This window comes from Atractosteus spatula, chromosome 5, assembly GCF_055471065.1.
Source record: "Atractosteus spatula isolate fAtrSpa1 chromosome 5, fAtrSpa1.hap1, whole genome shotgun sequence".
Classification (NCBI taxonomy): Eukaryota; Metazoa; Chordata; class Actinopteri; order Semionotiformes; family Lepisosteidae; genus Atractosteus; species Atractosteus spatula.
Window position 1 is genome coordinate 5,095,098 of NC_142710.1, and position 15,968 is coordinate 5,111,065.

At 37.9% G+C, this 15,968-nt stretch overlaps 1 protein-coding gene across 5 annotated transcripts; it reads right to left on the minus strand.

Annotated features, from left to right (window-relative positions):
• Positions 1 to 385: 385 nt before the first annotated feature.
• On the minus strand, positions 386 to 14,238 carry LOC148833649 (erythroid membrane-associated protein-like). 5 transcript variants are annotated; one of them, XM_088915489.1, is made up of 11 exons: positions 14,146 to 14,221; positions 11,652 to 11,725; positions 8,474 to 8,542; positions 7,566 to 7,682; positions 5,993 to 6,025; positions 5,722 to 5,751; positions 4,798 to 4,866; positions 3,468 to 3,518; positions 2,948 to 2,998; positions 2,422 to 2,448; positions 386 to 1,722 (listed from the first exon to the last, which is right to left on the minus strand). In XM_088915489.1, the coding sequence occupies exons 2-11, from the start codon at positions 11,716 to 11,718 to the stop codon at positions 1,184 to 1,186; spliced, it is 1,053 nt and encodes a 350-aa protein (XP_088771615.1). In that variant the 5' UTR covers positions 11,719 to 11,725; positions 14,146 to 14,221; the 3' UTR covers positions 386 to 1,183. The 5 variants fall into 5 exon arrangements, with proteins under 5 accessions (XP_088771615.1, XP_088771616.1, XP_088771614.1 ...); XM_088915490.1 differs by lacking the exon at positions 14,146 to 14,221 and adding an exon at positions 13,611 to 14,094; XM_088915488.1 differs by lacking the exon at positions 14,146 to 14,221 and adding an exon at positions 13,088 to 14,094 and having other exon boundaries at positions 4,798 to 4,860.
• Between the last annotated feature and the right edge of the window lie 1,730 nt (positions 14,239 to 15,968).

Below are 15,968 nucleotides of genomic sequence, written 5' to 3' on the forward strand. Positions count from 1 at the left end.
AGGTTAGAGCTATGGAGCACCATGGTTAGGCCTTATGAATCATGCATAGTGTTATACTTAGGAGGAGTGAGAAAAGCTTTAGTTAAAGAAGCACTGCCTTGTGGTTATTCAGCTACCTGGACTCTTGAACTTGGCAAAAAGATGAGTTTCTCTGCAATGGGAAACTTTTAAACGCTACATCATCTGAGATTAGGAGATTAGGGTTCATACAATCAGGTTCAGGTTCTCCCCTGAGGTTATGCCCCATAGGAAGCTGGGTATCTGGACACCTACAGCTGTAGGAAAGGAGTGTAAAAAGAGACTTGGGTAACAAAGATGTGTAAGGACTGGACTGTTGATAAGAAGCCCAGGCACAGTCCACAGGAATGCTGCAGTCTTAAAATGTGTATCAATAAGATCACTTTATTAGCCTTACACAATGTCTTGCATTAGGCATTCGTCTTTTTGCATACCCCAGCTTGCTCTCTATGAGACACACAGACAGGGAGAGAAGCTTGGGGTCAGAGCGCAGGGTCAGCCATTTATACAGCACCCCTGGAACAGCTGGGGTTAAGGGCCTTGCTCAGGAGCCCAATGGAGTAGGATTCCTCTGCCGGTCATGAGATTTAAACCGGCAACCTTCCAGCTACAGGTGCAACTCCTTAGCCACAGAGCCACTGCTCCACCCCAATGGGCTGAAAATCTGTTGGCTTGGGGATTTACAGTCACTCTGATAGAATATATTTAATTGTATGTGATATTAACATCTTTTTTGTGAATTAGTGTTTGAGATTACAAACTGTGTGGAGACAGCCAAACAGGATAAAGTGTGAGTAGAGTAAAGGGCTCAGATAATATATTGAGGAATTATGAATTACTTGTATGCATTCATACAAGGAATTAATTGTATTGTTTGAATCCTTTTCTGTCTGTGAATGTAGTCAGATTATCTTGAAATATCTCATTGGTATTTAAACAGATATTGGACACTTCTTCCTTGTTAGTCCAATAAAGATGGGATATAGGGTATATAACACAAACCCCTGTCACTTTATAACGTAACTGTTATAGATGATAAGTGATAGCTCTGATGATAACAAACTTTGCACATGTGAAATCACTTGGTAGGAAGATTAAGAAGTTGTGTATGAGACATCAACACACATTGCCCCATACGAGCTGAGCAACACACTTCAAACATGAGTCAGATAGCACAGGTCATATGATATGATATGATCAAAGGGTTCTGATCTTGGTTTCCAGGGGACAAGAATGGACGGACTGTCTTGTCAATATTCTCTTCAAATGTGTAAATGTGGGAGTTATCTACAGCGTTATAGAAGCTGACCTTCATCTTTCTGTAGTCCACATGGACTCCCACTCTCTTGGGAATGGGAACTGAGATCACGGGGGTTTCATGGTCAGTCAGAGCTTCCAGTGTTTTTCCATTCCAAAGGCTCAGAACAAAAAACCCAGATTTAGGGCTCAGAGTTAGTTGTCCCTTCCTGAGAACTGAATCTTTAGCAACTCCCAGCTCCCAGTATTTCTTATTCCTAACATCCACCTCCCAGTAGTACCCCCACACAGTCCCCTCTGGCCTCTTGCCCAGGATATAGGGCTCTTTATCAAACCGCTCAGGATTGTCAGTGAGATTCTGGCGCTGCTCTGTCCACCTCACTGATCTGCCATCTTCTGACACTCTCAGGTAGGCGTTCATTGTGTCCTTATCTAGGGTCACTGTCACTGGGGGCAGAAGGAGAGAAACAAGGAGACAATGTAGGACAAAGTGCAAAGACTTTCAATGTCTATTTCTAGGCCAGTTGAGCGATACAAAATTGATTAATGCTCCTTCACAATATGAATGCTACTTAAGCTGTGTGCTTGTTCAATGTTGATTGCATGCATTACTGTTACAGTACTCAGAATGTTTATAACAGAAATTGGTCTGAAAAAGTGACTATGTAATGACATTTTATTGACTGAAGTCTCGTAAGATCTTTAAAGATGGGCTCTGGGGTCCAACAGACAACCATATGCAACTATACCTTATACAATTTAAAAAAAAAGACTTTGGAGTTTACACATGTTGCAATGCAGAATGAAAGCACTGCACCACACTGCTACATTGTGATTTATGGGGATGACCAATTGTATTAGAAGTAACCTACATTCATAAGGACTGCATTTTACCCAAGAGATTCAGGTGAATGAGTAAAACAGTAGTGCTTCACTTGGGATTTGAAGATTAAACTAAATTCTAGTTCTGCGTCCTAAGCCTTAATTGCTTTTCCAGATAGCAACATTCTCATATTGTTGATAAGAATGTTGTCAGATGAATTGATAAAACTGATAATGACTCAAATTTTAGTTATGTAATTATGTACTGGATAATTAAATTAAGATCAAACAAATATATTGGTAGAAAAAAAATATGTACCTTACCTGCCACTGAAAGTCTCAACTGAATATCTGGAAGAGATAAAACCTTCATTAAGTAATACAGTAATTAGACAGTTTTCTTGTTCTTCCTATGATGAAGAAAAAAAAACATTTTTTTACATCCATGTTGGAGTTCATATGAGACAGATCCCTGCCTTTGCTAATTTGGCGCACCGACCTACACATGAAAACATTACTCCAACTTGGATGCAACAAAGGTTCAGGGTAAATTTACACTTTCTTCAAAAGCAAACCAAATAAATAAAATCCTAACTCCTCCTTTAACTTCTATCTAAATTTGTTTACAGCACTCTCTATAAAATAACTAATCTGATAACTGGCACCAAAACATAAGTCTGTGTCTGATATGTTTTCAAAAACTCAAACAGTTACCAGCTCTATCCATCATTCCATGCTGAAAAAAAGAAGAAAGAGAACACAACGTTTCGGCCGTGGAGCCTTCTTCAGGTGTGAGGTCAGGACACAGGACCTACATTTCAAATACCACAGATATCAGTTCACTACTTACGTTTGTCATCACACAGCTCTTTAATCTTTTGTTCAAGCTTTGATATTCTCTCTACAAATGCAAATACCAAGAGTTAACAACAGAAAGCAGTACACTCCTAAACAAATGACTGACTAGATATAGAGGCTTGCAAAAGTATTCAGACCCTTTAAATGTTTTCAAATATTGCTGGATTACACATTATGCTTAACACATTATTTAGTTGTTTGTCAGCAGATATCTTAAAGAAAGTCAAAAACTGAACTATGCTGCTTGCATACATATTCAGACCCCTGTGCTCTGGTAGCTCTAACTTTATACAGGTGAAAGAATTTGCCTAAAAAGGAGATAATTGCTTTAAGACTTTAATAACTTTAAGATTTTGACAAATTTGGTCTAAATGGGCAGTTCAGGTTCTACAGTAGAACAGGTGTTAGTTACAGGAATTAAACAACAGATTCTTCTTTAAAACTGAACAGAGCACAATATACACTTTGGAAGATCCTGTTTGTGCTACCAAAGTGAATATTCCAGTACTCACCATCGTCTCTACTCCTCCAGTTCACATCTCCATCACTCCGATTCCTCCTCCCTGCAAATTGACACCAGCAATTAATAACAGGACAAAATACAGACATTATAGAAATGTCTAGAGAACTCCTAATTATTAATTTGACAACATTAATACAAACGCAACCCAAAGGACTTTTTCTAGCTTAACAAGTGCATATGAATCCGATGCACACACACACAAGTGAAAGCAAACCCAGACAAATGCAGCAGAAATGTATGAGTTCTGTAATATTCTTATCAATAGTTACCCTACTGCTAGTGTTAAGCACATCATGCTCAGGCTCCGTTGTCTTAACCAACAGCGAATCATGGTGTGAAATGAGCACTGGCTCAAGAAGATATAGCCTCCAGCAATCAGGTAAATATTATTCACTGTATTAGTGCTGTAAAATTAAATGCTGCCAATACTATAAGACTATCCATGTAAGTATCCATTTTCTAATTGCTTCAACCACAGGTTTCTGGATAGCAGGAATCTAACCCAGCAAGCACCAGGAGCAAGGCAGAGTACACCCTGGACAGGACACCAGTGAAATCAAGGCACATATTACAAGACCACCTACACCTACTGTATGTTAAATAACCACTTGGATGATTGTTACAGTCTATATTGGTAGCACTGAGTTCCCTTCAAACTACAACAACGTAAAGCTGCCTAAATGACTTTTAAATGACTTGAACATTCCCTGGGACTCAAATGGATACATAAGTAATGGATAAAGTCCTTGCCTGCTTGTTCAAATACATTTGACAAAATTGATTCAAAATACTATTTTAAGTTTAATAAAATAACAAGGACCACAAAGCTGAAGTAGAAACTCAGTGCAGGAATTTTGTAATGAGCAAGGTGGCTACTATCGAGTTTCAAAAAGAATACAATAAGGTGTATAAGATTCATTCACATCAACAAAGAAACAATACCTCTGGCCAGAACTTAAGGGTTCAGGTACACTGATAGAAACAGAAAGTTGAATATATTTCTCCTCAAGGTCCCAGGGTACCAAGAACAATAATGAACATATCCATCTATTCTCATATGCATATAGAAACAAACAAAGGGACCAATGTCCAGCAGTTTAGGTTTAGATTCGTGAAATATTTCTGACCCATCACTCAACTCCACATACTGTACCTCTATAATTCCTGATTATTACACTTACACACTGAAAAGACAGATTTAAGTCAATTAACAGCTAATATTGTACAATTTCTCATTCAGATGTTGGCTATTCATTTATCGGGTTACATATCTTATCCCGTTAAGGCTACTACATTTCTGCCAACAGTACAGTACTTACTGTTGTCATCACGCAGCTGTGTGATTTGTTCTTCAAGCACTGCTAGTCTTCTCTCTAGAGAAGCTGAAACTAAAGGTTTATAAAACAGTACAATACATTTTTCAGGAAAAAGCTGACTATATTATGTTTAAATGTTCGTCAACTAAAAACACTGTTGAAGGAATCAATTAAATTAATGTACAGTACTCAGACTGCTAAAAATGAATGAAATATCAGGAGTGATGTTGTGGGAATCTGGAACGATTACCTCAGCCACACTGCTGAAACCAATGCCCTAATGTCTCTTAAAAATGGTTGGATGACATTTTCTTAACAGTTATATGAGCTTTTAAACTAGATGGATCGTATGACCCCTTCACCTCTTTCTTAAGTTTCTTTATTCTTATTTTCTGTCAGGGAATATATTGTAGGGACACACAGATAGATGACAAAAGATCATTTAAAAAAAGCTACCTGTATAATGCACTTGAAATATTCTTTTCAACATATTACTATATATATACACACACTATATATAAGTACAGTATACCAATTACAGTAATGCACAAACAGATTGTGCAAATTATTGCACTGTAATTAAGCAATTAAGCAGTACTTTGAAAGACTGAAATGGTTTGAAATGAATGAATTGATTTGCACAAGTAAGAAATGGGTGTCTGCTTACAGCCAAGGACACCAACTTCAACTTTGCAAATTTACATTGAAGTATCGCACTGGTGTCTTTATGTCACAGTAGTAACTTAACTACAGTGAATTTAGTTATATCATGAAAAATGTGAATCACTGCAATTTTTGTTTTTACATTTCTGTTAGTGTATTTGTTAACATTCAACTTCCTGGAGTAAGACAATTGACACTCTTCATTTTTAAATATAATACCTACATCTGTTAAGAAATCTTCGTTTAGTGACAAATAGTACCTACCACCAACCTCTCTCTCCTCTTCTTCATGCCCTGTAAGTGAAAACAGACACAATATATATTTTTAAAAGTACCTAGTCAAATATCATAGAAAAAGATTTTACAAATGCATCTGGTCTGTTTTACTATGTGGTAAAAATCTCCACCTGAAAGTGAAAGATAAATCTTACAGTCTGCCAGCCAAATAGTCTAAAATGTGTTCAGGGAAGATTCTTTCCATGTTTAGCAGGTTAGTGCTGTTTTAAATATCTGTCATGGTATTTGGTAATTGTACCTGATAAGAGACGTGCGTAACCCTGTGCATCACCTGGAAAATATAAAAAAACATGCTTTGTTCCTTAAGAAAACCACAATCTTTCAGCACACTGCTATCAGTTTCAATGAACAAAAAACAATTTATGTCTGATTATATTGGACTGGTGTTGCAGGGGAAGGAAACCTTGGATCTTCCATACCAATCCATTGAACTTTAATTCTTAACATGATCTTAAGCACCTGGGTCACTTATTGATTTAGGGTAATAAAATTGAGCTGGGCATGGTTAAAGAATATGTAAGAAATGAATTTGTCGTATGGAACTAAACACACTTAAATAGTAGTGTCTCAACATTTGCAGAGCTTTGGTTCAGAGATCCGTTGCGAATAGCCAAATTTACAGGCAACCAATTCTGCCCCTATGCCACTATAGAACATTATGCCATTGCAGAGTAGTTATATAGTTAACTTAAAAGACATACGTAATCCTGCCTTACATGATAATTAAAGTATTAATGCATTGGCTTTACGATAACTCAACTAACACAACGTATCAAACTACCATAACAAATTTACAGTAGTCAGCTGCAATAAAAAAACATAAATCCCTCCTTTGTGTCCAGTGGACTTCTACACTTCTTCTCTCTGCCTTCACAGCGAATACCCTGCTCCAGGATTACCACGCTCGCTGTAATGAAAACTGCCAGTGAGCCTGTACAGCTGTCTCTAGCCTGTCATTCCCCACAGTGCTGACACAAAAACAAGACCACGCTGAGATGAGGATGTTACTTGGACAGAGGCAGGTAGAGGCTCAGTCACTAGTTAGATTCATCTCGCAATCCTTGTCAGTTGGGCAGCTAATCTAAAAGGTGACCTTAACAACCTTCAGCTCAGTTTAAATGTGCTTTTGCGGTTTTCCATTCAAGACCCCATCAGCCAGACCGAAGCAGGAATCGGCAAATTCACAAACATTACATTTGCAGAGGTGAAGTCTCTACTGTAATAGGAATGATTATTGGAACAAAGTGGTTGTGTACGAGACAAAAAAAAAACATTCAACCTTCTTCTCAGTTTCTCTTTTAAATTTAAAAGAAAAAAATCAGGAGCTAAATTACATGCAAATCTAATAGGCTATTATAATCACATGGCAAAATGACACAGAAGAATATTTCTCTGTGTGTGTATAATGCACAATGTTTCTGTGTGTGTTTGCCATTACTAAGGTCATTATTTTGAATTAATAATATAATAATAATAAACTTTATTTTATATAGCGCTTTTAAAGGTGGCTTCTCAAAGCGCTTTACAGAATGACAAAAACAAAAAATAAAAAGAATACACAAGCTAAAACACAATTACAATACACAGAGGAGACCGTGGATGGTGGTACTTAGTATAGAAGGAGCAGAGGGGTACAGAATGGAATCAGTTAAGTAAAGGCTCTTCTAAAGAAGAAAGTTTTGAGTCTGGATTTGAAGGAGTTCAGAGAAGGTGACTCTCTGATATCCTTGGCAATCCTTGAATTGTATTAATTTGCTGATTTAGAACATTAGACTGGAAAATATGCCTCCTATTTAAATTGTGATATGTACCTCGTCTTCTGCAGAAATGGTAAAGAAAAAAAAGAAAAATGACAACCATATTCAGGACCAATGATACAATTACTGCTGGCTGTAACCATGAAGGAAAACCATCTTCAGTCTTCAGACCTGGACAAGTGAATAAGAATTGAAACAAGTTGAGTATAACAATCCTTGGGTTCAAAATACATTGATCATTAGCAGTGCATCCTGTACTGTAAAGGAAACCATTCATTCTGTTTAAAACTTGAGTGTGAAAAAAGCTCAACATTCTCAAAATGACATTTTTAAAATAAGAGTGTATGATTGAGGAGGAAAGGTTTAGTTGTGAAAATGCAGATTTGATTCGATTAACTAGGATGTTTACTACCCTTTTCATTTTCTTTTGCCTTATTTTATTGATAGGTAGCATTTTCAGACTAAATGGCAGGCCTTTTCTGGTCCACATTACCCATAAAGCAGCTGGGAATCAGTTTCTGCCCTAAATCACCTGACCAGTTTCTGGAAGTTTAAAAAAGCAGAAAGAAAAGGCTTCCAGGGTTGGTTGATCTGCTGTCTGGAGGAACCAAGGCAGATCCTCTGTGTGCTCCATTCACCAGGGGGAGAAAGACAAACCCCGGACATGTGGAACTAAGGAACTTGTGAGTTTTGAAACTCTTTCGGATCTACTTTTTTATGGAGAGTCTCAAAGAGACTGTGCGTTTTGAAGCTGGTAAGCAGCATAGCAGCCCAGTATATTAGTTAGGCACGAAGAAGTCTAGATAGTAGCACACAAATGAGCTAGGTATTTGATGATGTCTTTTGTAGGCTCTTTGTAGGCCTATTTTTAAGTTCCAGGGGAGTCACAGTGTTTTATGGAATACTGAAGAAAACCTTTCAATTCTGAGCACAAACGAAAAAGGAAGCAAATTTGTACTTACCTGTATTACTTGCAAAATAATCTGTCACATCAGTCTTGGATAGCAAGGTATTACTATTTTGTGCCAAACCTGGAAACAGAGCATAAAATCCATATAAAATGTTCAGATTTCTTGACGGAAATTTGTTCAATTAATTGACCTCATACTGCAGAATCCATGAGTGCAGTAATGGCAATCATTATGTAAAACCTGTATGAGATTTATAAGTGTTAGCAGTTTGGACACTTGGACAATTCCTGGTGAGGGTCATGCAACCCAGAGCTCATGACAGAAGCACAGAGGCAAGGTAGGACTCCAGATGGCTCTCCACTCCATTGTAGGGTGAGTGCACACACAAACGGACAATTTAGGGGCACCCATTATCCCAGCCTGCAAGTCTATGAAAGGTGACAAGAACACCAAGGAACCTGTGGAAAACCCATGTGAGCACAGAAAATACACACAGAAGGAGCCTCAATTCAGAGTCATACTGTACCCAGGATCCAAGAGCTGTGCGGCACTGCATTTCAATCCTATAAATTGGTAACGGAGTAACAGTAATATGAATATCTCCAATAACAGAACTGTTATAGCAGCAGTGTCAGAACCAGTAGAGATCATTAACATAAAGAAAACAGAGATAATGAAACTCCCTATGTATTTTCCTCAGATTATTACTATTACAGTATAGTAATGTAACAGTTCAGGTGGGTAGCTGTGTCAGCATGCGTAGGCTGCAAAGGAACAAGAAATAGGTTTATTCCACACTGAAAAGAGAAGAAAGAAAACACAACGTTTCAACCATGGAGCCTTCTCACCTGAAGAAGGCTTCATGGCAGAAACATGTTTTCTTTCTTCTCTATTCAGTGTGGAATAAACCTATTACTTGTTCCTTATTAATTTAACAGTTGCTGTTTCATCACCGGAAATTTCAAAGGACGACACACTGGCTTTAGGGCTCGTATACAGTATCTTCAGAAGGGCTGGGGGGAAGCATGTGGTTGCCTAGGTGATGAAGGGATGCTGAAGGAAATGCAGTGAATTGTGTGTGCTCTCTCCAGAACTGACTTGCCGTCCGTTTTCTTAATTTTAAATTATCACTTCAGTTTGGGAATAGCTCTTTCTGTAAACAAAAGGTACAGTAAGAGTTCTTTCTATAGCATGTTGTCGATCACAATTACTGTACGTACGCTACAGTATTTTCACAGTTTATTTCATGATGGGGGAGAACTAGTTTCTTATTAGTTCTTCACAACAATGAGGTGCCATTGTGAAGTGTTGCGAGAGCTAATCCATCACAATCCTGTTGATCCTATTGATTTATTGCAAGGTGATCCTCATCAATAACATTATTTGTTCCTCTAAAAGGCTACTTTTTGTTCTATCAAATACAAATGGAAGACAGATTTCCAGTTGTATAACAAAATTGTTTTTATTTTAGAACAACTCCCTACACAAATTCCACAATTTACTTCTTAGGGTAACTACCTATTTTCTATCTTTTACCTTTTGAATATTTTGTTATATTTTTATATACAGCCTTTTTCCTACAACACTCTCACTTCACTTATATCTGTACCACTAACAAGTCTGTTACAGTCTCTGTTACCTTTCACCTGTTCTCCAAACATCCAACTTTAGTCCTGATTTCTCATCTTGAAAAGTAACAATAAGATCTTTTAACAGTTTATAACCTCTGTGAGTTAAAACACTACATCTGTGATTTGTAACATTGTATTTTTTCTGTACATTAGACAAGTGTTGACATGTAACATCTACATTAGCTCCAGTATACTGCATATCAGTCATAATTGATGAGCATGTTACAATAAATAGGGGGGCAAGCTCTTATTACACCAATGGGGTTGAATATGTGGTACCTTGGGATGTACCATTATCTCACAGGAGTGCAGCAACTGTCTGTGGTATAAACCTTTTCCCGAAGTGGCTTGTGTAAATGTGTTCAAACACTGAATATTAGCAGCACCGGAGACTTGGTTATACCTAGAGTTTTAAAGTGGGAAGGCTGTAGCTCTGCTCTGGCCCTGTAAGGATTCAATCGATTCCAATCATGGTCTCAGAGCCACAGAATATCATTTTCCACACAATACCAGACTCTGCTAAACCAAAAGGCCTGGTCTTCTGCCACAACACAATTCTACACTGTCTAGGTTTCGAATGGGGTGACATTACTTTCACGTAAGCACACTAAGCACTGTTACACAAGAATAAATGTATTGCCACTAGCGCCAATCTATTAAAACACCCTCAAATTAAAGAACGGAGGCCTAAGCAGTATATATCACCCTGCAACTCACAACTGGCAGCCCACTGAAGCTAAGCAGGTGTGAGCCTGGTCAGTACCTGGATAGGAGACCTCCTGGGAAAAACTAAGGCTGCTGCTGGAAGAGGTGTAAGTGGGGCCAGCATGGGGGGGGTTTACCCTGCGGTCCATGTGGGTCCTAATGCCCACATGCCCCGGATGAGACGTAAAACCGAGGTCCTGACTCTCTGTGGTCATTAAAAATCCCAGGGCGTTTCTTGAAAAGAGTAGGGGTGTAACCCCGGTGTCCTGACCAAATTTCCCATTGGCCCTTACCAATCATGGCCTCCTAATAATCCCCCTCTATGAATTGGCTACATCACTCTGTTCTCCTCCCCACTGAGAACTGTGGTGAGTGTTCTGGCGCACTATGGCTGCTGACGCATTATCCAGGTGGATGCTGCACATTGGTGGTGGTGGAGGGGATCCCCATTACCTGTAAAGCACTTTGAGTGGAGTGTCCAGAAAAGTGCTATATAAGTGTAAGCAATTATTATTATTATTATTATAATATGAAGTTCTTCTCTTTATTCATCTTTCGTCATCTTTATCAGATGGTCTTGTTACCGTAAGTGAACACGTATCAATAGTGCCCTGATACTCTGATACTATGAACATGAAATGTTTGAGATTAAAACAAAAATAAGTCTTTTCTCTTCGGCCTCGAGCATCCATCATTTCCCCCTGGTGGCCTCCCACATACAAAGGATTTGCAAGAAAAACTAACAGGAAAAAAAACTCAGATTAGAGACAGATATTGAAAAAAAGGAGCAACTCCCCTTCACTCCTGCAAAATAAATTATCTTGAAGTGCTTTCATAGTGTGATCTTCATAAAACGCTGTAAAGAAAACTAGACAATGGAGAGAATTACTCACTCAAATTCACAAACATCAATGCTACACTGCATGCAATCAGAGTGATGAGTAGTGTGGAGCGCTTCATTGTGAATCTGTGAAGAACACAGGTGTTAGTCTGTTTCTATCTAGCTAAGAGAGCAACATCAGAGATTAATAACAATTATTTTCACAATGCCTATTAGCAAGTTCGATTGTTTCCTTCTTTCTATAGGACAACTATATACAGTAACCTACTGTACCAGTGAGATGTGTTCTAGTTATTCCTTCTTAATAATATTACATTTTATTTTAAAAGTAACTACATTGTAAATTAAATAGACTCAGTAATTACAGGGTGTAATCCCCCGCACTGAGATTAGAAATCAAAAGAGAAGGAATGCATTGTTTTTTAAAGCGAAAATACCGGTAAACGTAATATATAATTTAATATATATATATATCACAAGTTGATCATGAGATAATATGTTGTCTTGAATTGTTTTGTAAAAATACATTGTATTTATTTTAGAGTAAGATTTAAATGCGTGTGATATACAGCAGATAATTTGAAACACCGTCTGCACTGTATATTCCAAACATTATCTCAAAGTATCTTCATTGTCCTTGGTGAAGGAGTTTCCTTAGTTGCCTTAGCAGATGCGCACCCGGATAATATATGCGCCGCGGTGCAAGTTGGGAACCGCGGCCGGGGATGGACTCAGTGTCCGCAGGCTGGCCTCTAACCGACCCTGGCTGTGTAAATAGTGATTATACAGGGATATGTACAGTACATAGTTGTGTTGTTGTTTATTCCTGTTTCACCCCAAGACCTGTATCCACCCTCAAATTGTATACCTGTTCAGATTGCTGCCCTTATGTGTTCAACCTTTTTTCGAGTCTGTTTTGATGGTTTCTATCACCTGGTTGCTGATGGACGGAGGTCTGGAATAAAGAGCTTGCGAGTTATCCCTAGACTTGTCCTGATTATTTCCCGCACGAACCCCATAGTCGCTACAATGCGAGCAAGAGTCTGATTGTAGAGCACGCATATTCCCAGCCATTCACAGAAACATATTATTTACGCCAGCGTGTCTTCGCAAGGTGGGAAAAGTTCAGAGAACACGAGGAGAAAGCGCAACGATGCAGGATCGAACCCAGGACCTAACAGTTTTGAACTCATGGTGTTTATTGTCAAGTTGTAATACCCACCTGCTAATGATTTTCCATCCTTTTTTTCTTCATATATGTATATTTATTGTTTTTCTAATTGTCTGAAATCTTTTATTTATCCAGAACCGATCTCTATATGTGATAAAACATTATCAGGTGGAATATATATCCGTGTGGTTGGTTCTTATACAGTACAATATGTACCGTACAAATGCATTTACATTAAAATATATTAAATAATTCAGTTGACCAAAATGAGAGCAGCCCGTTAAAAACAACGGATCAAGACAAAGGAAACGCCTTACCTGAATTTCTGACGTGTAAAATATCGTTCCATAACTGCGCTAAAATCAGTCTGATCAAGATCAGTGAAGTTGTGCAAGAACCAATTTATATTTTTATCTACGCCTCCGACATGAAAACGTAAGTATCTCCAATATGGAAAAATAAGATCGAGCTTTATTTCCAATAGTCTATTTTTTCGGTGCTTAATTCCAGTTTTAAATTTTATCAGGTCTAGAATTTCATGGGAAATATTTAGCTCCCAGATGTGTTGCCCTGGACCCCTGATCTTTCGTTTTTCAAAGTCTCAAAGAGAAACACACCTGCCTTCAAGCGAATCGATAGAATATTTCTCGGGTCTTTACAGAGTACCGCTTCTCAATAACGTGACACTTTATTTGCTGACATAGTATATTGCCAATATACTTGTCACCAAGTAAAAATAAAATCGTTGAGCGCCTGGATAAGGTCCGGATGTACACAGTATTGCCAGCCGCAGCGATGAGACGAGCGGAATACAGTAATGTTGTGTGATAATGATTTTACCGTTTCTGTCCCTGGGGATCGGTAACGTGGATCAGGGGGTCGAACCGGTCATCAGAGTTCTGTTCAGACAGATTGAATTCGACAGCGGTCCAGCACTCCAGCTCAGCAACAGCAGAAACTGCGATATTTCGCTAGCAAAATCTGAAGCTTGATTTCAGGTTAAAAAAACAAACCAGTGAAAACGAAACTGTACTCAGTTCCCGTCTCCCAAAGGCACACAAACCCTGCCCATTCGGTATTCCTATCGCTTTGTTCCGTTTACGATGGCTGATAAGGTACGAAACAAATTGTAAAGTGAAAAATTAAGTATTTCAATGTCTGCTAACGCAACACTGGCAGATTCGGTGGAGATACCGCCGACAGTTCTAAAAATAAATTACAGTAGTGACTGCAACGCAGCTCTTGAATCACATTGAGTTGTTCTTAATACGGTCATTGTCGTGTTGTGACAATAAGCAAAGCAGACATTTTATATACGTAGGGAACACCTGTTGATAGAAAAGCAGCGGTATAGTAATGTGCGGTCACCTGTTACCTGTTTCTGTGGATTTGTAACAAGGATGAATAAATCAGTCCGGGGGAGACTGCTCTGTTCCAGATAGACAGCTTGTGCTCCAGCCCACCTGTAGCTAGAAAATAAACGGGGTGTCCCACAGCCACCTGAAGTCTCCACCCTTGCAGTATTCCTATAGGTCCGTTTAACTCGGGGGGGTTAAAGTACAAAATTATATACTGTACTTACAGTGAACGTTTAAATGAATCTGCTAAATTCATTAAGTGTCACACCTTCGCTACCGAAGCCCCCTGACAGCTTTCTGAATAAATAGCGGCAGGTGTCTTGTGGCCAGTCTGATTTTTATATCCTACCCCGCCGAACCAGACTATTTACTGTAGTTCTAGGACCGTGAAGGCTGAAGGAGAAGATAGTGGTTAGAAGATCCCGCACAGTGTAGTCGTAAAGCGCGATATTTTATTTTCAATATAAAGTCTAAGCCAGCAACTATTTTTTACTTTAATTTTAAATTCATTTCTAATATTTTCATTTCAAAATGTTCTCCGTCTCGCCAGCAAACGCTGTATGTGGATCCTGACGAAACATCATTCCCTGTAAACAATCGTTCGCGATTTAACTTCCCATAAAAGTGAAAGTATTCCTGACTCCATTTTGTGAAGCAATAAGACATTTTGTTCTTAGATGTGATCAGTAAGACACTTTTGTTTCAAAGCGAAAAAAATCTATGATTTAACCATAAAACTACCCAGTTAAATCAACTTAATACCATTTTAAACAGCTTTCTCCTCATCTACAGTATGTGGATGGGCGTTCTTGATTCTCTTTAATGTACACCTTGAAATTGTTCATTTCGAAAATAAGACTGTAGAACTTTTTTATTTATCTTTATGAGAGCGCTTTGTCTTGTGTATATATATTAATTTTGATTACTCTTGCTGTTTACATAATATTCCCTTTTCTATGTATACCTTGCTATTTTTGGTTATCGTTGCACTGAAAAATAATTACTATTATTTCTGTTTAAGATACACAGATGTTATATGATACACAGTGCAACAAAATCTAACATAATATCATGTCTGTATTTAACTGTGACACATACTGTATATGTTAATATTCGGTCGTTGTATGTGCGGAAGAAACTTCGGCAGTTAAGAGTGTTAATGTGTTTCTGGCTTATCCAGTATACTGTATTATGTACACTGGTAGGATTGATAGCTACTCGATTAACGCCAATAGGAGAACAGGACACCTAGAACGAAAAACAGATGATTAATTCTGTTTCCACTCGCCGCTGATGTAAGATTTTCATGCAGGAATTCGTCACAAGACAGTCTCTGTTTTTAATATACACAGATGAAAATGGGGAATTGTAAAATTCAACCGTTTTTGTCATCTATGAACAGTGCATAAATAGTAAAATTAAGGACTATTATTATAACATGAATTTATTTTTGTTCTATTACTGTATTTCTTATATCTGAATTTAATCTTGTTCAAAAGTAAATAATTTGAATAAATACAAAATAATGTATTTTTATCAAATATTTCTAAACAAAATATTAATTTAGAATTGTACTATAATATTATATCTTGTTTATTTTTTATTCTGTTTACCAATATTTGAACTCACCAGTACTTTCATTCTGTTTTACGCTTACTTGCTCAGTGTGGGAGTCTAGTGCTATAAACATTGCATTCTAAGTCCTTGCTTTTAATGGTTCTAATTTTGTTAATCTGTAGCAATACTGGCAATGGTTTTCCAAATAAATGGTGGTGCAGTAGGTGACTTGTGGTAAGTCTGATACTACTATTTCTGCTGGACAGCATTTTTTCCTGGATAT